Source organism: Phalacrocorax carbo, chromosome 6 (genome assembly GCF_963921805.1).
Source record: "Phalacrocorax carbo chromosome 6, bPhaCar2.1, whole genome shotgun sequence".
Classification (NCBI taxonomy): Eukaryota; Metazoa; Chordata; class Aves; order Suliformes; family Phalacrocoracidae; genus Phalacrocorax; species Phalacrocorax carbo.
The window spans coordinates 43,762,901-43,786,498 of NC_087518.1; the positions used below are offsets into that span (position 1 = coordinate 43,762,901).

Here is a 23,598-nt window from a genome sequence, read left to right on the forward strand (position 1 = left end):
ATATTTATCAGTTAAGCAATAAACTCAAAAAGAAACATTTCTGTTTATGCCAGCCTAAATAAACTTTGCAACTCAAGAAAACAATGTTAAGAGTTCCAAAGAACTGGGGATCCACTGAAAGGAACATATTTCATTAGGACTCATTTTAAGGTTCTTCCAATTACATGCTGTTTACTGTTATAAATACATGAGGTTTGATTAAAAGAAAAGTATCAAACATTTTCCCAGTGATACAAAAGTTAATTCTGCTGGTGACATCAATGGGTTTATAAATTGTTCTTAATTATTAGTTCCAGGTTATTTTATCATAGCTTCAGACATAGAACAGTTATTTTCCCCAGTGCACCCTCTCTGCAAAACCTAGATCAGTGCAAGCAGATATGGAACATGCACGTCAATCCCAGGCAAAGATGTAGAGTGGGAAAACAGCAACAGCATTTAATAGCAGAAACATTACATTCCTGGGGTGTTCAAAAAAAGTACCAGAGAATTCAAGGCAAAAGTCAACAGTGAAACTTCATATATCAGGATATACCCACTAACCTGGAACACACTGTAAAAGTGTATGGCTGTGGTTTTTGTTTTGTTTTGTTTTTAAAACATCTATGTGTTAGCTGTGTTGCAGCCATGTCAACTTTTCTAATCAAAACTTTCCAGAAATGTGATGCCTACCAAAGGGACAAAGGCCAAAAATAGCTTCTGGATACACCCAGATTAGCCAGTTTTATTTAGGGCCAGTCATAGGAGAATGTGCCCAATCCATTGTTTGCCTTAAGTTTCTGGGATACTGTCAGGTATATGAAAACATCAGGGAGGAATATTAAGAAAGTAATAAAGAAATTAATAAAGAAGGAAAGGAAAAAAAAAAAAACTATCACTATGGTCCATGGTATGGAGATGTTGACTGGGGAATGATGTAGCTCACCATTTTATACATTTCAAGAACTAAAAGGCAAATGATACCCGTTCAAGAACTAAAAAGCAAAAGATACGCATTCACACAAAGTACAGCTAAACAGTGGAACTCATTACCACAGGTCATAGTAGGTGCAAAAAGTGCATGTCAGTTTAGAAAAGATTAGCTAAATTCATAGAGCGAAACACTCACTACTAATCAGACAAGAACTGAGTCAAACAGATTTCTGGTCTGACCCAATATGGTTCTTGCATCAAGCAGCAGGCTGTACCACTTGCAGTCAGATGGCTGGAAATAGTTCTAGAAATACTGGAAGTGTTTTCAGAAAAAAAAAACCTGAACCAACTGTATGTATTTGCACAGATTGGCAGAAAATTCTGGCACAGCATTATACAATATACCAATAGACTTTTGGGGTGTTTTGAGAGGGATCTTATTTTAAAGCAGCTCCTGAGACTGCACTGCTCACTGGAGCAAGCTGTAGCTTGGTAGGAAAGGTATTTCCCACATGATATTACAACACATATGCAGAGGTGAGGGTTTAAATAAGACAAATTAACTACTCAGATCTATGATACTTTAAAGAAATCTTGCTGGTAGCATATTTGGTGACATTTACTAGTCAGGAAAGCTGGAGAGACCAAAGGCCATGATCACAGCCAGGGACACAGTGTGGGTAAACACGATGTAAACTTCCCCAGGCAGTTCTGCCAACACATCTCAGCCTCAACCTGTGGTGCTCTTAACTATCCCATTTTGGCCATCTCCTCAGCAAAACCGAGGGCCACATTTTTAAAAAGAATCTAATTTTATGTTCATGAAGTTCCCATCTAGCCGACTGACTCAACATGTGGCCTGCGCAAACCAAGTACAGTGCAGTTTTTTTCTGAATACCAGTTGTCACAATTAAATAGAAGCACAATGGGAATTCCAGTCTCAACTTTGCAAAGCCTTCAGATATTCTCAGTTAAAAAGGCTAACATAAAAATAAAACGTTTCTTTCTACCTGCTAATCTTGTAACTCTCCCAAAGGATGTGAAAACAAAACTTCCTTTTTGCCAGCATGTACATTATCACTATTTTACGAAATAATCCTGCAATCAACATAGAATATTTTTTGCCTTGTGGTGCATGAGCTAGATAAAAATATAAGTCTACTGGACCTCTGGGAACTGTGCAGTATTAGCAGGAGGGGAATACACTAAACACAGACAAGAAAGATTACACAACTCAAAAAACATGAAGGAAATGTTAAGTACCATTTTATAAGTAGTTTTCCTGACTGTGCCTTTAATATGTGTGTCATAGTTTGTTCATCTATAAAATATTAATAACAGAGAATCTGAAGAGACTTAAGTAATTTATTATTTGTAGACCACTTGAAGACACTCCACTGAATAACATCATCTGTGCAAACTGGTGTTTTAGCTCTCATTTGGAGATCCTGACATTCAAAGTTATTGTAAAATTTGCCTTCTGTGGCAAACAGTGAGAACACTTGCATTAAATGAGGCTGAATTTCAGCTCAGAGGCTAACATGAACATTTGCTGCTAGCCCTACAAGTCATGTAATACATAGGCGCCCTACTGTGATTAGCACTGAAAACAAACCACCATTCTTCATACAATTCCTTTCACCCTCCTACTTTGCAACAAGTATAGAAGCAGTAAGCAAAGACTCGATAGCATACATCTCTGAAGCTAAAAAGTTTAAGAGTACATGCTCACATCTCAACTGATTACAACCAACTCCGTAATAAATGTTATTGTTCCTTCTCACGAGCTAGCTGAGGTGCTACTGTAGATGTTGCTGAAGGTGCCTGAGTTAAGCAGAGTAAGCTTAAGTAGTTTAACAGGATGTCTCTGCTAGTCCACTCAGGATGCAGGAACTTCTGCGTGAGCAGCTCAGCAAGCAGACATTGAGGTAAAAAAATCCCTCTCTTAAGGATAATCATCTCTTTAGCTGGTACGTCAGGAGCTGAAAGGGGACATATGAACAAGCCCTGTTCTGTAATGCCTTTCTGCAAGGCAATCTGTTACTGGCAGGCATGCTGGATAAGGTGAATTCTATTTCCTACCCACTTGCTCATGGAGGGAACAAGCCCTGCAATACTTGCTCTCCCCTTTATACTACAGCAAGTATGTCAGAGGGCTTTGAGGCCGTAACACAGTTGCATCTCTGGGTGACACCATTCAGAGACCCCCAGTCTGTGCTTTTCTGATCAGTCAGGTGCTGGTATTCCAGACCTTGCTATATAAAAATGTTTTAAACAATGGATTCATTTAAGGTTTTTACAGCTTCACTTTTTATTATTTATAAAATGACTTACCTATGATACTCATAGCTCAAGAAGGAAAGAACTAGTAAATGGATATTTGTATTTCATTATAGCATCTACAAACAACATTATTATCCTCTATTATCATTAATCTGTCAGTACCTGCTTCTACCTGTTAATTCCTCTGACTTTCCCCAGTCTGCACCTTGTTACTATATGATGTTTCACGTCTGTACAGACAGGAGACTTTGGCTGCTTGAAACTGGCAGCAATTTACATTTGGGCTTTCTTAAAATGACAGCAAGCATCATTGGGACCAAATGTAAAAGCCAGATTGGAGGAGGCTATAAAAAATTCAAGTGGCAAGCATTTCTCCTTTCATCTGACAGTTATTATTAAAAGGCCATATGTTATTCCATACACAGAAAATTCAAACTCAAGAGACAGAGGTAGAGTTCCACATTATGACCAGAGCACCTTCACTCTACAGATGGTCTACTTTCTACAGATGGGACAGAGCTAAATTGAAGCTCTAACTGAACAGTTTCTTTACCAGCTGCCAAAGACATCACACACCCCCTCACTGTTGGATGCCGTGCCTCAAAGGCAGTACCTCTGGCCAGTGTTGGATGGTGCTGTTGTCAAATTTCTTTCAATCCCTCCCACAAGTAAGCACCTGCACCCCTGTAAGCATGCCCAGCTACAGTAGTTGGAGCAGCAAATACACCTCCATAACTATATCCTAGCATATGTCGAGGACTCATTCATTATGTGCAACTAAATCTGTATTTATATCTAACCTTAAAATTAAGTAAGAAAAGTATATGAAATGTTTCAATCAGGAAACACTAAATTTCAATAAAATCAAAAATATTTCTAAATAATTGAGAGGAAAAAAAGAACCTCAAAACATTTTCATCACAACTTATGGCTAGCCTTACTTTGCACACCTTTGAGTTCAACACTAAGGATGAAGACTTTTGGTTTAGAAACTTCATTCTCAGAAATGAATAAACAAAGGGCATTAATCATTAGTAAAAATTCACCACGGTCTTAGATGTACTCACTTCCTTTATCCACAGCAATTTAGGTGGCTGCATTTCCACAGACATCACTCCACCTACATAGCTCAAAACCCTATGTTGCGTTGCATTGATGCGCTCAACTTGACTGACTGCACGATGGTCCATCCACATAATAACATTCCTATAGTTTTGTCCTTGGGAAAGAAAAGAAAAAAAAAAAGAGAGAGATTATGTTAGATCTGGTTTAACTCTACCTCAGTACTCTAAGTTACTAGACTCTAAGTTCCTTCACACTTTCATTCTACGTAGAAGACTCAAATTCGATTTGTGGTAATAATCCACAGTAGATATCAAAAAACAAAATTCTAGGCCTCCAAGCCAACCTTAAGACATGCAGAGCACTGAGAATGCTGACTGAAACCAATCAGGCTTGTGAGCATCCAAGAACTTTGAAACACCATGCTCTTGTAGACTGTATTTCATTCAAAGCACCCAAACCTCTTGACAAAGTACACATATTTACTTAAAAATATAGTGAAGTATTTTGGTGACTAAGAACCAAAAATGTGACAAAATCTGAGCAATTACACTATTAAATGAAATTAACTCAGCTAAACAGCTAGCAAGATAGTTACAGGGATTCTCTTTCCTCTTCTACTGTTATGAGAACTACCCTGATTCCTTTCAGAAATACAGTTTCAGGCCTAATTTGCTGAAATGCTTTTATTTTGGATGTGGAAGGAAAAAGCATTTGGCAAGTCTGCATAACACATGAGAACAAGAAGCAAAGAACATTTCATCAAAATTAACCTAAAAAGGACCTGCTAGACAGGTGGAACAGTGATCTCGATGACACATCAGATTCCTCTCTTACAAAGTACCCTGGACATTCAACTTCATGACACAACCGCTCATGCATGACCTTGAAAACATACTCCAAGGCAAGGCAGAAGAATGAGGCACACCAATGTTTCTAACATGGATTCAAATACAATTTAGAATTGTGAGAATGCCTGAAAACAGACCATTGCATGCCCATACCAGTGTGACTAAATTCAGTGCGTTGTTGTCTTTTTATTTAACAACAAAACTGCGTAAACTCCAAGTTCTTGGGGATATCAGAGAATAAAAAATGAGAACTGAATTTGACTCAATAGACCAAAATAGCCCCAGACATCATTAGGTGTTGAACAGATTGTAAGAGACTCAAAGTGAAAAATAAATAATCTCATCTAAATTTAGCGAAGGACATTTTGGGGGCAAAACTGTTTTTTTGAGAAGGATAGGAGGAGATGACAAATATATCTGAGAATAGAAAGGGAACATCAATAGAATTGTGATTATGGCTCTGTAACTACTGATTTAGCACACACCTAATCTGCCAACATCTGCCAAACATTTAGCCAAACAGTACATTATTCTCACCTCAAATTTAATTTTGCAGTAAAATCAAAAGAGTAAAACCAGAAGAAAATCCTCTTGTAAAAATGAGTTTCTATTATCTGTATCTCCAAGAGTCAATCCCATAACTTGGAATTTGGATGAAATTTTAAGTTCATTCATGTCAGTGGCAAAACACCAATCAGTGGCAAAACAGTAACACCAATTTTTGTGCTGGAGTCCTACCTTCACAGTTGACTGCCAAAGGTTGGAACTTTTTATCCACAACAACAAGGGAACATGTAGCATCAAAACCAACCCCCCGAATCTGGCTGGCATCTACTCCACAGACAACTTTCTGCAAATACAGAAAACAGACATGAATATACACATATCCATATATATGTACGTACCATGTAAACTAATGAGTACAGAAAACAAGTTGCAAATTTGAAATGCAAGCTCAAACTCCAAATTTGAGATTCAATATTCTTTAATATCTCTCATCAAAAATACTCCAAATTACCAAAAATTCTTTAGTTTTCAAAACTGAATTCAAAGGTCCATGAAAAGTTCTTTAAGAGCTTTTTAATCTTACTACCCACAGCACTGCATGGAAGCAGGAAGCACAAAAATATCAGAAAATAAAGGTAACAGAGAACTAGCAATGTTAATTTTCTCTCTTTTCCAAAAGCTTGGAGTTGCATGTGAAACACAGATGCAGGATTAGGGCCAAGTGTTTCTATCACTTACTTCACTCAGTACCCACCTGTGGAAGCAATGATCATCTAGAATTGCTTTGGTAATATTGTGCCACAGCTTTTTATCTTGCAAAAGTGAAGGCTCACAAAAATAATTTGGTCAAAATCTGTAGCAGTGGTAATACCTCTGCAATGCACACATTTTCAAAAGCTCTGCTACCAAGAGTTTGAATAGCATACTTTCTGGAAGATTTTCCAAACAAAATCGCCACCCCAAAAGGTCTGAACTTCATGGCTTCCACCAGCACTGGAAAAAAAACCACAACACCCACATGGATTAAGTACCAAGTGAGGTTGCAAGACACCTACAATGTAACACAGTAATAAAGTGTCACTTCTCAGCAACCATGAAAGTATCATTATTTTAATTAGTACTATAACCAAAGTCTTTGAGTAGACTTGCTACAGTACCAGTCTCTTACTGGCTCTGTAAAGCTATAGTTTCAGAGACCATGTTTTGTTGCTTAAATATATGAGATTGTATCTAAAGAGGTCCAGAGCAAGAATAAAGCAATTCACAAGAAGAAAAATCAAATAAGCAGAATAAAATACTTGTTCTGCTTTAGCATTAGGCTGTTCTTCCCTATCACTTCTGTCACCCCTTTCTTTGCCTTTCTTCCCCCTCACCTCGTCTCCTTCATCTCAGGGCTTTTCTGCAGAGCCAAGCTCATTAATGTTTGAAAAGGTTGATCAATAACAAGAGAATGGGTGAACTGTCCATCTGCACATTGCCAAGCATATAATGAATATTTAAAAGCCAACCTTAGAACACAGAGCAGGCTGAGGCTTTATGAAGAGGGATGAAATGGCCTACATGTGCACTGCCAAACAAGACCACTAATTTAGTTTTATCACTAGCATGTACAGGCAGATTTTTGGATCAGAGGGTACAAATTTTCCCTTATAGTAAGGTTTATTTCAACCTGATTTTATGCTTGATACTACCCACAAAGGTATATAATTTATTTTGGTCTTATAATACTGAGCAGGCATCTTAATGAGAATCTCAGGTGACAGACATGATGTTAGGCACCATCCACAAACCAGACTACAACTTCTCTACAATAAGTGCTCCTTTGTGACTCCAGTACAGCACAATGCACATCTTTAAATATATGCATTACCAGGTTCTGAGCAACCTCGACTCCTCAAAGAACTGTCTCATGACTAGAACAAAGAGCAGCGAAACAAAACCCACAGATGTAAATCCTGAAGGCAGTGGGTAAATCCTCCTCCTGAGCTATCAGCGCAAAGAAGGCCTTTAATTCTATTTCCAGTTGTAGCACAAGCTTTTTTCAGTCTAGCCTTCAGCTCCTCACCTGTATAACAGACATCGTGAGGCTACATCAGCCATATCCTAAAGGTGCCTTTAATGCATGAGGATGGTTACAAGTTACACAGTAATACAGCATGGACAGAACTGCATATTAAAGGCCAGTGACTGGAAGGCCTTAAACTTTCAAAACCTGAAGAGCTACCTGCAACACATACCTCCTTCATTTTGTTTTTCTTCACATACCTTTGTGACCAAGCAACAAGCAGCCCATATGTCAGCAGATGATTGCTCATAGTGGTCTGGTTGGGGCTCCCATATTTGGATCGGCTGATCTGCGTGTGTCACGACTGTCCCAAACTCGTCTACCAAAGCCGCGCGAACACTTGCTGACCCAACATCAATTCCAACATAATATTTTACTGGAGCCTGCTTCCTACTGTGCATTTTTAATAAAACCTGTTGGGTGAAAATAAAAAAAGGGGTTAAAACCAGACAAAATTACTGATGATGGAAAGCTGTGCTGAACAGGACAGGAGAGATGCTGTGCAGGCACTTTGCTTGATAATTTCTTTTTTGCAGCAAGTCTTCACTTGGCATTATTTAATTAATTTGAGTTTTCAAGTCTTGCACTATTTGTACTTTTTTCTTCAAATGTTTGAATAAGTTGCATGGTACAGAAGTTTCTAAAAAGCAATTTGTCAATTTTCATAGAATCATAGAATCACTAAGGTTGGAAAAGACCTCTAAGATCATCAAGTCCAACTGTCAGCCCAACATATAACTCATGTAAGAATATGCATGCCATGATAAAGTTCATGGGCTCATACAGTCAAGGAATTGAGCTGTGGTCTTATGGTATGATGTCTACATAAAGGGAAAAAGAGGGAAATAGATAGGAAGGGAAGAAAAGGGTAGAGTTCCAAATTCAGTGCAAGTCAGGAGCTGGTGCTTGACACAGAAGGGATATTTCAATCCAAAGACTGTAGGGTTGTCCTGAATTCTGGCAAATGGGGAAGCTGCTGATGCCTGTTAAATTGGATTCACTTCTGCACAAGACAGCAATTACAACCACAGATATATAGTTGGCTCAATGCAAATAAATTATACTTCTGAAGCAGTGAAAGAGATGGTGTGCCTGGCTCCACTGAACCCTGAACCGAATAGGGACAAGGAGCCAAGAGCTGCTGCCTCCCATAGAGCCAACCAGCATATTACTGCTGAATGAGATGGTGAGTCAGGCTGAATTTCTGCAGAATTTGAAAACAGTTTCCCCTCCCCAAAAAAGTGGTGTGATGCTGATAATTATAATAACTAAGTGACAATCTGGCACATATTATCCAATATTGAGGCCTCCAAAGAAAAAAACAACACCTGAAAAACAAACTGGTTAGGTTTTTAAGAGCGATCCACCATCAATCCACACAATTTTATAGATTCAGAAAATAATTAGCTTAAAATGCGTTGAGTTATGAGAGTATCCCAGGAAATCTCTGCCTACTCCCTGACAATCTACAAGAACGAAGTGAGATTAAGTTAATTGATTTAATTATTCACAATGAGTTGCTTACTTCCCTATATTACGTTTAACTATTTGACATTTAATACAGTGACAAATGCACTGTACTTAATTTCTCACAGTTTGTCCTTAATTAATAGTTACCATTTACATTTTAATCCAGCTGGGAGAATGCTAAGAGCTGATGCAAAGTATTTAAAATGTCAGACAACTACCAAGTTTGGTGCTTGTATGAATCTCCTAATAAGCCTCTAAACCACACAAACCTCAGCTGATGCATAGTTTCTGATTTCCAGAAAATGAATGGATCAATTACAGTTTGATGACTACACTGTATTTACTGAGCACCAAAATGGCTGTACATAAAAACAGCCCATCTCTCCCAAAGAAGCGACCTGGACTACTTCTGTGTATAGATGATGGGTTGTTTAGAGGGAGGGACATGGGCAAAGGGGAAAGATTTGAAAAGTACTGCTTAGTAAAACAGTTCACATTTCAAATTAATCCTGTATGTATTTTTTTGAAATAACTAGAGTTTAGTGGCAAAGTATACCAAAAGCCTGATAGAAAAAACAGTGGAACAGAAAAGGGTGACAGTTCTCTTTCTACCTTCAGACAGCAACAGCTGATCGTATAGCCATGTAAATTGTACTCAATTTTGGAAGCAATGTTTTTTCACTTGTTTTATTTCTACAAGACAGAAATCCAAGCCTTTTTTTTTCCATGAAATATCTTGAGTACATGTCGAAATCCATCCTTGGGTGGCAGTTTGAACATAGTGTTGGCACAATATAAGTGGCTGCTCACATCTACGGTTGGCTTGTAACCACTGCTGTTGACAGCTATTACAAATCTGTTACCACTGAGGATTAGAGGTAGCAGATAAAATAAGGAAGAAAAGAAGGGGGAAAAAAGGTCAGCCCCCTACCTCAGAAAACTCCAAGCATCATCCTGAACAATAATTAAGCAGTGTAACAGCTGAATTAGGAGAAAGTTTCATTTGCATTAAACCAGCATAAGCTAGCACCTTGGCAAAAGAAAACTATCCAGCTCCCCCTCATCCTCCCATTAAATGGTTCATGGAAATGTGGTTAGTCTGTGGAGATCTGTTACCACAACCTGCCCCATACGATCATTTTGTACTGCCTGGATCTGTCATTTCACACTTTGACTACCACTGCTGGGGGCCAGGGACCATTTTTTTTGTTCTTCATTTAGAAGGCATTAGCGTGAGGAAGTTCTGTCCGTCATAATGTGCCTAAGCAGCCCCGCACAAACCAAAGCAGTTATTGCACCACATTCTGCATGCACCATGGCAGGGTCACTGGAGGAAGTTGTACAGATCATTAGCTTCTAACAACATCAGAAACTAGAAAAAACGCAAAGCCATAGAGCATATTGTGGTACTGATGGAAATATTAGCTACTCTCTGTCAGCATTCTGATTCTGCCCAGTAGATTAGGTGCAATACACACTGATCTTGTTAAGCAAGGTCATCTGTTCAAGCGATGAGCAATCAGCTAAAAATAATGGTGTGCCATGAGTCTAACACCTAGGAATATTGGCAAGAAAGCTCGCTTTATTTTCTTGGCCCTGGCTCTATGACCTGGTCAGACTAACAAAAGCTAATGCCTCTGTCACAGAGAGGACAATTCTCCTCATATCAGTGATTAATACTGCATCTGTCAGCTGGGGATACTTACAGCGCTCTGCATCTCCCTTTTAGCCCTTGGCTGTAAAAGCAGTTTTAAGACATTCTTTTCAACAGATGATGTTCACTTTTTAATTTTGCACTCCATCTCCTCAAAGCTTAAAAGGTTGGCTGCAGATGCTGCTAGCTACTTACAAGAAATTTTACTATAAAGGAATTGCATAAGACTGTTCCTGATACTATCTCACAAATTTCCCTGTTTTTCCCTATCTCGGCACTGCCTTTAGCTGCTGACTCATAAAAAGAAGAGAATAAACCACAAGCTGCAAAGCAGATTTATTTTTTTTTACCATAGGCAAATCTTTCTTACTTGCTTTTCACAAAATCCAAATAGCAAAAGGAGTATTTTACATCCTGCCTCCTTCTCACCACACACAATATTACTTTAAATTTTTATTTCTCTTCCCTGTATGGCAGCCTTGATTTTAGCTCATTAATGTGTTTTTGCTACTTCAAGAACAAGCTTAACAGATGTTATAGAGTGAAGGTCATAGTACCTCCTACTCAGCACTTAAAATTATGGCTTTGCATTGGATTCTTCCCACAAACATTTGAAACCTGGAACCCAATCAGCCCATGTAATGTTTACTTTCCTTTTTTCCTTACTAAGCAACCAGGATGCGCATGTGTGAGTGACTATGCAGGAAGCAGAGTTTGTTTATATGCTCAAGCAGTACGTACCCATCTATGCATATCCACTGTTTTATTTCTGTATATCCGGGGACAACTAGCAAGAAAGAGTTAAGTGACAGAGAAACAAGAACCACAAACCTATTTAAACCAGTCTTTCTCCGAGTAAAGCTCACCTAGAATTACAAAGCAACGCTTCAATACCTTACGAAAAAATGCTAAAAAAAGTAAATATTAATCTTTTTTTCAAGCACAGCAAGCACTAAGTTACCGAGGCTGTTCAAAGTATAGCATCTCTGCAATAGGATCTGATCTGCTTGCAAAAACATCATTTGATGCCAAGGGTTTTTCTGGAATACCAATGACTTGGTATGCCACCTACTTGTCAGCCAGATCCACAAAAAGCACTGTCATCTCTAGGTCATAAGCGTCACCAATTAAGGACCCTGCCTAAAGGTATTTCTGGAGAGCCTAAGAACTCAGCAGAAAAATATGGCGGAAAATATTTAGCCAAAGTACTTTATTAAGAATTTTAAAAGGAATGCTGTCATTCAGTTTTGTTTACAAAAGATACCTTTGGTACAAGAGGAGGCTTCAAATCAGAAATGAAGAAACTCTTGAACAGAGTTCAGGGGTAGTGGAAGGTCCCAGCATAAACTTCCTGCTTTGGAATCCAGACGCTAATGTTCATTGCCATGTGCAAATAAAATTTTGTTGTGCAATTAAAACTTTGTTTTCAATTTTGTATCTACCGGGTTCTTAGCATACAGCTTCTGCAGTCAATACAATCATGAGTGAAACAGCAAACCAGAAAAATGGTTGAAATAAAAGTCCTAAAGATCCAGTCAGACAGGTCAACTCCTTGAGCGCAATATTCCTAACAAGAAACCAAAATATTTGATGCAGGGACGATGCACGTCTATGGACTTTCCAAGTCGCAGAAAGCAGTGGCAATAATGCTACTAACTTTTATACCCCTGAAGTATCCAACTCCGGAAGCCTGTCTTCTCGCGGCCAAGAAAAATGCCCCCAGAACTTCAATACAGCTTTCTTTGTCCATGGCAGAATTAGGGCCTCATATTTACAACTCACTACTTGCATTTGCAAACAGAATGAGAGGGAGAGAGAAAAAAAAATTTTTTAAAGACACATCCAACTTGACCAAGTTAGTTCATGACCACAGCTACTAAGACAGGACAAGAAGCCAAAATTTCCTCCAAGCACTAAACCAGAAATGGCCTCTTTCTTTGCAAATCACAGCAGGGACAGAATGGCTTTTCAAACAAGCATTTATGATCAAAGCACTGCAGCATATGATAAATATTTATATGGCCCATTAAATAATAGTCTGTATAAATATTATTCAAAATGTGTGTGCTGGAAACCACAGACTTCCCAGTTTATCCTTAAACAAATGTGCTAGTTTTCCCACATAGGCAATGAAAAAAAAAAAAAGGAGGGGTGAAACTGTCATTTGCAAAAATATTTCTTTAAAAAAAGAAAATCCTTAACATTGTTGACTTTAATTTAAAAGGAATGACTAAGTAACCAGATGACGGTTTCATTACAACTAACTACTAAACTCAGTTTGTCCTACCTTACTTCACGGTTATCAAATTGCCAGGACATACCTTTCTATTAAAGTTGCAGTACTGGAAGGCTGCACACTCACATGCACGCAGGCTGAAGCTCAGCAGAAGTGTTTATCAGCGGCAAATATACACTTTGTGGTACTGTGTGCTTAAATACAAAGAATTACGAAGGACTGGCACGTCTGTTTTAAACTTTGAGCTTTGGAATGCTGCAGGCTGCCCAGACCCAGAGATCATGGATAAACAGTATGTTTTCAGTAGTGCAGCTGTGCTTTTCTCTGGATTACCAAGCAAAAGATTAACAGGCTCAAATTAGGCTTCATAATCTTAGTGTGAAAAGATCTAAATATGTTAAGTGAAAGCTGCTTTTCAGTTGTAGTGGGGAGATAAAACGAAAGAAACATTTTTTACATTATATTGGAAATTCAGCACTTTGATGGCTTTCTAGGGTGACAGTAAACTAACAAAACTAGTGGTGGTAGAGTGGCAATCCTTTCTTCAAGACAGTGAACTCCCTTTCCACTTACAGGATCTTTAATTCCTGTTTGGATCTGAAGAGACAAAGAAGGCACTTGTCTGTGTGGGAGACTGAGAGCATATGGGGAATTCTAACGCTGTGTTGAAGGGCAGCACTAACACAGAATAATACCTTTAAATGCCCAAGGCACTACGCTATAACTATCAACAAGCATTTTTTTTCAGCTACCCAACAGCAAACAAAACAAAAACAAGGAACAAAAGCACACCTCATCTCTCCTTTTCCATTCCCAAAACAGAAACACGTACATGCAGGAGATCTCTCAGTCTCTGGAATGTGAGGACTGTGTTAACAATAACAAAACTGGAATAAATAAAAACCAAGCTGGAGAAAGTATGCTTCTTCACTAAAAATCAAACACTTCTTGATAATTTCATCTGTTCTGTGGTAAATTCTGTGGAGCTTTCTCACATCTTAGAACCAGATAAAGCAGCTGCAAATAGTGGAAGAGACCTCATTTTAGTACTAGAATCAGACCCCACCTCCCAGTCCAACAATACCTAGGTTCTTCCACAAAAACCTCCCTAATTACCCTCCGCAACATTGTACCATAGTCTCAATAAATCCCGCCACAGGACCAAAACATTCTACTACTTTCTAGTATCTCCTTTTCTCTATATAAATAATTCACTATGTACTAATCTTCTGTAATGTTTCCATATCTTTTTTTTTTCCCTTTCTCACTGTCCAAGACAAAGCCATTACTTCACCACTGCCTTCTGCCCTTTAATTTTATCGTTTGTATTTTAAATACTTTCAGGCCAAACTACTTCCACCTGCTCTGATAAAAAGCAAGACATATCCCAGTTTATCCTGGTGTAACTAATTAGCAGAGAAATGAAAATGACTAAGTAAATTATTCTAAGAAATGGGATCCAAAAATTTATTTATTTTCAGCTTCTTCTGCCTACATAGATATCCCACTCATGAACAGCAGAAAGATGTCAGCATGACCAGTGTCAACAAATATTAGGCTCTTAAATGTGCAACAGAGTTGTTTTTCTTTATAATCTGCTCTAGAAGAGATTTGTACTAAAACAGAAAAACGCTGCTGCTTGCCTTTCAGCTCCTCTCGTGAGCTCACACTGGCAGATACAGCCCATAATACCGTTGATCAAGAGCAATGGCACTGTGGACCCTGATTAAAGAGGCTGCACTGGGTCAGATGAAAGGTCTAATTAGTGCAGTATCCTGCCACAAACAGCAGAAGCCATAAGAAAAGCATATGCCTGCCCTTTTCATCCAGCAATACTTCCCCAGGACACCTTCTTCCTCCTGCTATCTATAGTAGAGGCACTTCCTGAGCCAGAAATTTTATCTTTAGGATTAGCAGACCTTGAAGGCTTTTTCCTCTCTGAATTTGTTTGCAGACTTTTTGAATACAGGGATACTTTTGCAACTGCAAACTACTGTGGTCATGAGTTATAAAGTTCTGTATAAACAATGCAAGAAAAAGTCCTTTCATTTGTTCTGAGTGTGCCACCTGTTAGTTTTATTTGATGTGCCTGAGTTCCTGAGCTAGAGGAGACATTAAGCAATTGCTCCTTATTTACCTTCTCCATGCAGTCATGATTACATGGCATTCTGAATTGTCCCCAGAAGGCTCACTGCAGCTATCTGCAGACCATGGGTGATGAGTTGAACTCACAATCTTAATGAGTCATCTAAGTCAAAAGGCATTTTTCTGCTCTCTGACCATTCACAGATGTGGCAATAATAAGTATCATAATACAGTGCAGTAGTAAGTACTAATAAGCAGCAAGTAACAATCCTAAGACTGCTTTAGACAAGTAGAGATACTGCTCAGAGATGCTTACAGTAGAAAAACAACATGTTGGTGTCAACTGACAGGAAGGGAGTGGTCCTGCTATGGAAAGTCAGGGATCAAACTTCAGACAATTCCCAAAACACTGGCCCTCAAAGTGTGGCTATACAGAGGAATCTGGGAGCTCCTCCCAACTATATGCTTGGAGAAGACTTAAGGCTACTGCTTACCCTGATTTTCTTTGGAAGGAAGATCAAGGCACCCACATAGTTGCTGCATGCCTTGATAGGCTCTGCATCGCAACGAGCACAAGACCAATGCCGCAGAGTGTCTCACAAAGCAGCCATGCTGCCTGGACAGAGACTGTGAGACCAAAGACAGACCAGCAATATCACTGTAACATTATCAATGTTATAGTGGTAAACTGGGCTGCCCCATTTGTTCCCCAGCCTGTAACTATGCCGCACAAAAGAAACAAGTTCAGCTCACACTCTGCTTCACCGGTCATCTAACACCGGGAACAGCAGGAAACAGCTGCAGAGAGGAGCTCTCAGGAAAAAGGAAAGCTGAGCAAAGAGCCACAAGAACACACAAAATGAGATGAGGAGAGAAGACACATGCTACTCTGGAAACCCAACAGCTCCAATTCCCTCTGGGGCTCTCTTGGCCCTGCTTGGATGGGGCCATCACTTCAAAAGCAGGGTCTGATCCTGCATCCATTAAAGTCAGTGGCAAAGCTCCCAGCCATATTAGTAGTTTAGGATTAAACTCTTCACACTTGTGAACATCACAGGTGCACTCACACATCTGCAGGATTTTGAATGCTTGCCATAACCTACAATTTGTCAAACAGAGGAAATGTTGACCAGTTTATGCCAAGACACAATTCTCACACAGGAAAACCTAAGGAATTAAGAGGGTATATAGCAGCACCCTTTCTTCGCCACACCCTGAAAACAGCAATCGATACAATTCATGCACACCAACCTATTTAGATCCATTCCCTCCTCTGACACTACAGCTGCATGCATCCCTAAAGGCTGTGCTAATGACCTGGCAGACAGATATGTCCCAAATGACACCGCAGAATGCTTGAAGCTCTGAAAGAAGACACTATCTTGTTTACGTTGACTGTGAGGGAAAAAAAAATGCCATCTGATTATTACATAAATTCTAGCTGTAACAGCTTCATGACTAGTTGAAAGGAGGTAACAGGCTCCAAAATGACTGATGGATCCAAGTGGTCGGATCCATTAGCTTATTAATCTAATGCTAAGACAGGCCTTTCTTATTCCTACATCTCTATCACTTTAACCTACCCCATGCTGGATAGAAAGAATGATCTCCATTCATTGCCTGTAAAGGAGAGGCAGATTCCTGTACTGTGAATTTTGTATTTTTTCATTCTCTTCTATGCTGTAATGGAAATGGAAAAACAAGTAAAATAAAAATAAATGCACAAAATAAGAAGCACACAGTAAACACATCCCTAGCATAATAACATTAATTTATAAAATATCCATTTAAATTATAAAATATAACTTGGAGTAGAATGCAATTCAAAAGCCACAATTACAGTTCATATAACCATACACACACTAGCTTTAAACTGCATTCCTAGAGCAAAACAGCCTTGACACCACAAGCTTCAGTGCAGGGTACATACACTTACCTGGAATCCTGGGTAAATAAAGCCATTATGCTACTGTGGTTACTAAATTAGCCAACTTTAGGTTAGTGCTGATACTCAAACTTTAATCACATCTGTAGATTCCAGTGCTACTTCAAGGTTGAATTTGGCACTAGCTGTGTGATTACATATCCATAGATCAGTATAAAAATAATTTGTTGTGAGTTCACAGTTTTATGAAATGACAAAACATCAAAATTAGCGTTCTGGCTGAAATCCACTGCATTTCCCATCAAGGCTTACACATTTAAGCAACATCTGAACCAACTGTCTATAATTACTCCTGGCAGACACTGGAGCACTTAGGCCAGGAGTAGATGCAACAGTGAAATCAATTTTTAAAGACACGCTGTAAACCACTTTTTTCAAGCCGCTCAGCCCAGAAGCAAACATGTGTCTATAAGTCAAATCCAGAGCTTACTATACAGTATTTGTTCACTCTTGCATAGTAAGAGCATGAGAAGAATGACAGCCCTAAGTAATCTGTCATTTCAAAATTAAACATTTATTTGGGCTGCAATTCCAAAACATTAGCCCTGAGGCTCCTGTCACAACTGCTTAAGAGGAATTGAGGATGTACACTAGCTTAGGTTAAAAGGAACACAAATTCTGCACAGAAATAATATCTATGTAAACCATACATGTAACATGTCTACACCCCCTTCTTTTTTACAGTGAAAGAGGAATCACATCTGTTCATCTGAAGTCAGTGAGTTCTCTTCCTTCTCCTTACATACACAGCTGGGTGGACTGTTTGTTTCTTTTGTTTTTATCAATGCAAAATCTACCTTTGTAATGATCCTACCAGTCTCATAGTTTCAAACTCCCACAAAGACAAGCCTGAAAGGGTATCAGGCCAACACCTCTCTGTAAATTCACTTCCAAAACATCTCAGAAGCCAAGAGCTTGTAAGCTTGCTTGCCTCAAACAGCTGAAGGTCACAGATTTTCAAACTTTATTTTATGAACAGTCTGAGTACTTTCCCTTTCACATGTGGAAATGTAGAGGGGAAACCAAAGGCAGCTCGACACCAACCTGAAGGTATTAACAAGAGGCAAAGAAACAGTCAATGGTGATCAGAGATTTCCCTTTGAAAAAGCAGCTCGGAAACCCATTTCTACCACAGCCATGCCACCACTGTTGGTTTTGCACATTAGGCTCTTTGATATTCCAGTGGCAGGTACCAGGAAAAAACTTCACCGTGAGTCACTAGAAAAGCCCAAGATACAAAACAGGAATGCACAGGAGAGCTATTCTGATCCTCTCCTGTAAATCCTCTAGTTCTCAGGAAACAGATCAAGCTCTAACAGCATTAAAAGAATGCTTAAAGGAAGAATGGCTCATGGAAAGAGAGAAGGCAGACTTATTGAGGAAGGACAAGAAACAAAATGGATAAGAGCCCCATTTGGGAAGGGGGCAATTTTTTCAAAAGAGCCAATAGTTTCAAATTATCTTAGCTGTAGGACTGCTGGAAACAAGACAAAGTAACAAAAGTGGCTAAGAATACACATAAAAACTTCCCAGCTTAGTACTAGTTTATTTAGTCTCTCCTGACACTATAAATTTATTTCTGTCCTGATTGTTACAGCTGGGAACAGCTGTACCTACAAGAACCCAGTTCCCCCTGTTTTCCTCTTTCATCCTCCTGTCCCAGGCACCCTTCCCAGGGAAAGAAAAAAAAAAAAAAAAGGTGCTTGCTTTTTTTTTACCATATGCCAGTACATATTCCTGAAGCAGGCCATAAACATTTAAAGACACTTTAAAATTTCAATATGCTTTTGCACTACATTTAGAAAAAAGTTAATTTCAATAAATTAACTTGGTAATAAATTGAGACTAATAAATTGGTCTTCAAGGATGAGGGAGGGAATACATGAGGATGAAAAATGAGGAGACCACCTTCACAGTAGAGTGTCTATTACTTTCTAAGAACCTCAGAGATGAGAGAGCTCTCTCCTCTCCTTCCCTAACATTTATTTCTTAATTATTCTCCAGAGAAAAGGCACTGATGCTAAATTTATTAAACCAGCTAACAAGTCCCAGGCACCTCAGTAGAGGAAAAATCTGCAAGGTCACCAGTGCAGAGCACATCACTAGCAAGGAACATGGCCATTATGGGGAGGTCTGGAGCAGAGCACAAGTAAACTCCACCAAGTTATTGGGGTGGGCTCCAAGCCAGCCCACAAGCTTTATGAGAACGCAGGAGCAACTGCCACGTGAAGGAGACAGTGCTGTGAAGGCGCGAGAAAGCGAAGCTGCAAGAGGAGGAAGGAGGCAGCGGTGGAAGCAAGCAGTGAGAGGTCACCAGTACCACCAATACCTGCGCCAGAGATAAAAGACTAGAAACTACCAACTTGAGTAAGGGCAAGAAATACATTGAAGGAAATCTCCCAGGGATCTGGAGGATTAAGCAAGTATGTAAGTGATGTGTGTGTCCCATCTGCCTCTCAGGTCACCTGAGCGCTGCCATTTACAGCTCAGGGAAAGACAGCAGGGAAAATGGTGACTCCTACACCACCGGCTGCGGGAGGAGGCACTGGAAGGAAGCAACGTGCCTACACCAGCTCTGTGAAACCTCAAGTGCCTCCCCAGGCGCTGCGCACCCCCCGTGCTGCCTGGAGCCTGTCAACGCAAAGGGACTGTGAAAAAGGGCAGACCCATTCTCATTAAATGTAGATGTTATATATAGACTGCGCTGTTGAGAAACATCAGTAAAAGCAAACTTGGGGAAGCCAGGCAGGGAGATGAGAATGTAAATCCTATAATGCTCCACCAGCTACGTGAAAACCAGGCTCCGAAACTGATTTGGAGCAATTTAATTGCACAGCCAACGCACGCCCTGGGCAAGCCGCACGCGGCCTGGGGGCGCAGCGAGAGGGGCTCCCTGGGGAAAACGCCGGAGAGGAGTGTTACACACGGGCATCACAGGTTTTTTTAATTAAAAAATCACCACTGCGAACGCGATAGAGTTTCTCAGCCACTAGCACCTCATCAACAGGGAAGTTTTCTGAATGTCACTGCGCTCTGCTCCCAGAGCGGAGCTCCGGAGAGGGGAAGGGGCTAGGCTGGGCTGGGCTGGGCGCCCGCCTGGGCCTGACAGGGCAGAGCAGAGCGGGCCAGGCCGGGCCGGGCCGCTGCCGTTAACGGCCCCAACGGCCACTGAGTGAGCGCGCGGGGCGGAGGGAGCGCGCTCCCCTCAGGGGCGGCGCCCGCCTCGCCCGGCCTGGCCCAGCCCAGGGGCAGCCCGCCCGGCCGCGGCTAGTCGCCACCGGGGCTTGGCGAGCGTCAGTCACTTACTTGTCCAAACTGAAACACTACACTGGCTGCGCAGGGAGAGGGCTACAGAAACCGCGCTCTTCCTGACAGGGCACCTTCCTGACGGCCGGGCGCTGCCGGGAAGGCCGCCGCGCTGCCCCCGCGCCTGCGCTGCCGTCCCCCGCCGGGGCGGGGAAGGGGAGGCGGGAACCGCCTGGCCTCCCCCGGTCGCCTTTGAAGGCCGCGCCGGCCGGTGCCGGCATCTGGTTTGCATTTGGGGGCCCGCGTGTGGAGCTCGCCCCGAGCGCTGTGAAAGGGATCTGCTGTGTGTTAGGCGTAGCTGTCAAGCTGCGCAGCCCTGGAAAGCCGAGCGTGCACTGTGCCCTGTCAGGAATTCAACTGATACGAGTATTTTTTGCCTCGCAAAGGGAATTGTATTTCTCCTTTATTTAAAGGCGAATAAAATAGAAACAAGGAGGGGGTTTGGCTCTTTATGTTAAAGGGGTTGTTGCTAAATCGTATTTCTCAGCCGTGGCCCTGTTGCCCTGCAAGGCTGCAGAAATACTGGGGGTTGCAGAGTATTTAGCACGTAAGCGGTGCAAGAAGCCACACTGAGAGCCAGGGGAAGAATAAATACAGGGAAGCAAGCCGAATTGTATGACTGGACTGAGGACATCCCCCCCCACCTTGATCCATAAATATATAAGCGCTTCTTAAATAAATAAAACAGGACTGCAAGCTGTGAGTTGGGTTTTCTGCACGGGATTACTCTGTTTGAGAGTTTTACCAGAAAAATTTGGAAAATTCCTGATGTGAGGAATAAACCCTGAGTTTATTTAAGCTTTGCTTAAAATGGAGGACAACGCAGTAGGATTCCCTCAAATGCATCCACTGAAAAGGGGGACAGGCCAGCAGTGGCTGCACACTCCAGCGGTGGGTAGGACCAGACCCCACCACGTCCCTCCACAACCCAGGCAGGGAGGGACGGGTGGAAACCCTCACATTCCCAAGATGTCCAAATACCTCTGAAGAGGCCCCTGGGAGCCACCAGGGATTTTTCCCGTTATCCCCCAAATATTCTACAGCAGGAAATCTTGTAGCAAAAAGCTTTCTTGCAACATTTCCAGAGTTTTCCCACTGTGGCCCAGGCAGAAATACTGCAGGAACAACCTTGCTCAGGGAAAGATGAGTGTTGTCTCGTGGTTAGAGCACAGGGTTCGTGGTCAGGAGCTGTGGGTTCTCATTCCAGCATTGCCACTGAATCATTTGGAGAGCTTCGCTAGTCACTTTGTATTAGAACCAGTTAGTAATTTTCCGTTGGAATGATTTTCTGATGGAAAACACTACTTCTACAAAACTGAAATCTTTTGGGTGAAAATTGACCTTCTGTTGGGAATACCTTACTTCTAGGCGGGGTAGGAAAGGATATTAAACCCAAACTGAAGTATTTGGAGTTTTCTTGCATTAGTCCAAATGTTTTGCTTTGAAAAGATAGATTTTTTTAAAAATACCACCCTCCTGACTGTAATTCCAAGTCAGCTCATTGCGCGGTGGGAGTGTGTGCTCTCACGCTCCCCTTTGCTCCCCAGGAGGTCTGCACCTCCTGTAGTGGGATGCAAATTTCTCTCTTCTGAGACATGTACATCCCGATCTGAGTCAGACCAGTCCAGGCAAGCAGGCACCTGGCCCATGAGAACAAATCGTAGTGTTAAGGCTACTGCTCTGACCGAGGACGTGCACCACGGAGAGAAAGTATGGAGTTCAGAGGCAGAAACAAGCTGTTTCGTCTTAGTTCGGTGACCCAAAACAAAGTACTGTGACTGTGGATGTACCAAATTGTTTTGTTCAACTGAAAAGCAGTAAAATGAAGCCCAGAGAAATGGACCTGAGTGTGCTTCTACTATCTCTGACAATCAAATCCTATAAACCTTTCCCTACACATGCTGAGCTCCAGTTTGTAGTTCTTGCTCTTTACCCTCCCAACTATCCCCCATCTTCGGTGTGTGTTCCAGAATCCTATTCCTCTCTTGATTAAAAACAAATTTCAGTATTTCTGTCCTCCATATATTCCCAGATTGCTGACACTCACTTTTAATATAAATGATACTTCTTCTCCTCCCACAGTGTATTTGTAGACACCATTTAAATACCTTCTTAATTTTTGTTTTGCTAAATTAAACATTAACCATTTACATTTTCATAACAGCAAGTTTTGCATTATCTAATAAGCTTTCTCTGCACTTGTTTCAGTCAGAATTCAGCTCTTCTGAACACGAGTAATCACAGCCCAACATAATGCGTAATGTTCAAAACAATGTCTTCTAGTGACTTGTACAGTAGCAATGATAATTCCCTATGCACCCTTTCAGTTACAGGCAGGAATCCATTTTGCCTTTTTTACACCTATATCACATTACTACCTCAATTTATCCAGGTCTTTTTGCTCCAATAAATAGCAGGGAAAAAGAAAGTTTATCTCTCTGTACATGCAGACAAATGTATTAACTTTTCCATAATACATTTTTCCATTTCGTTACACGTCTCTAGCACTCACGTGGTTTCTTTCCAAGGGAGTGACAAATGAAGATATTTTCAAGAACAGCTACAAGATCTCCGTCCTCCAAAATCAAAGTCCTGAAAATGCTTTTTTATTTAATGAAAAAAATCAGTTTAAATTATCACATATTCCCAAGACCACATGAGGTTTAATTCATTACTCCTTTGAAATATTCTGAAAGCTGAGGGTTAAGAGGTGTTATATTAGTGCAGAATAATGATGATTAATTTGTGTTTCATATCAAATGCAGGAAGAGTAGTTATGTGTGCAGTGAATCCTCTATAATTTAAAAATCTTTCTATAAATTTGAAAAGATCTTGTACATGCACGTATCTTAAATGGAACACAAGACCACTTTTTTCTGTTTAGAGTGTGGCTGTTGTAGTTTTGCTTCAGACATTACTGCTTCAGATAACCTCCCTCTTTTTCCAAGATTCTGGACAGATTCACCAAAAATACACCCTTTTGCCTTTGCATTACAGAGTAACTAATGAAAATTCCATTTTAAATGTGCTTTCTGTGAGACAGGAACGTTCTTTTTTTCATTATTAACAAAAGCCCATATTTCAAGCTGTAGGGATACAGCTTAAGGTAGTGTAAATCAGCATTGCTCTGAGATGGCCTGCAGTCCTCTCAACCAGCACTGCAGAACAATTTAGTGGTTTTAGATGACAGTTGGCATGTTTGAAATATTCTCTTTTGCAGAA

General features: G+C 40.6%; 1 protein-coding gene across 7 annotated transcripts in view; it reads right to left on the reverse strand.

Moving 5' to 3' along the window:
• Positions 1-23,598, reverse strand: part of FGGY (FGGY carbohydrate kinase domain containing) — a 328,075-nt gene that overhangs the window by 126,323 nt on the left and 178,154 nt on the right. For 2 of the 7 annotated variants that reach the window (XM_064454961.1, XM_064454955.1), the window contains exons 1-5: positions 20,377-20,523; positions 16,709-16,805; positions 7,881-8,093; positions 5,847-5,958; positions 4,263-4,414 (exon numbers count right to left, since the gene is read on the reverse strand). In XM_064454961.1, coding sequence (XP_064311031.1) covers positions 4,263-4,414; positions 5,847-5,958; positions 7,881-8,093; positions 16,709-16,738 — 507 coding nt within the window. In that variant the 5' untranslated portion in view covers positions 16,739-16,805; positions 20,377-20,523. Of the gene's footprint in view, positions 1-4,262; positions 4,415-5,846; positions 5,959-7,880; positions 8,094-13,125; positions 13,218-16,708; positions 16,806-20,376; positions 20,526-23,598 lie in introns of those variants that run through there. The other 5 variants (XM_064454960.1, XM_064454959.1, XM_064454956.1 and 2 more) reach the window with 5 other exon arrangements.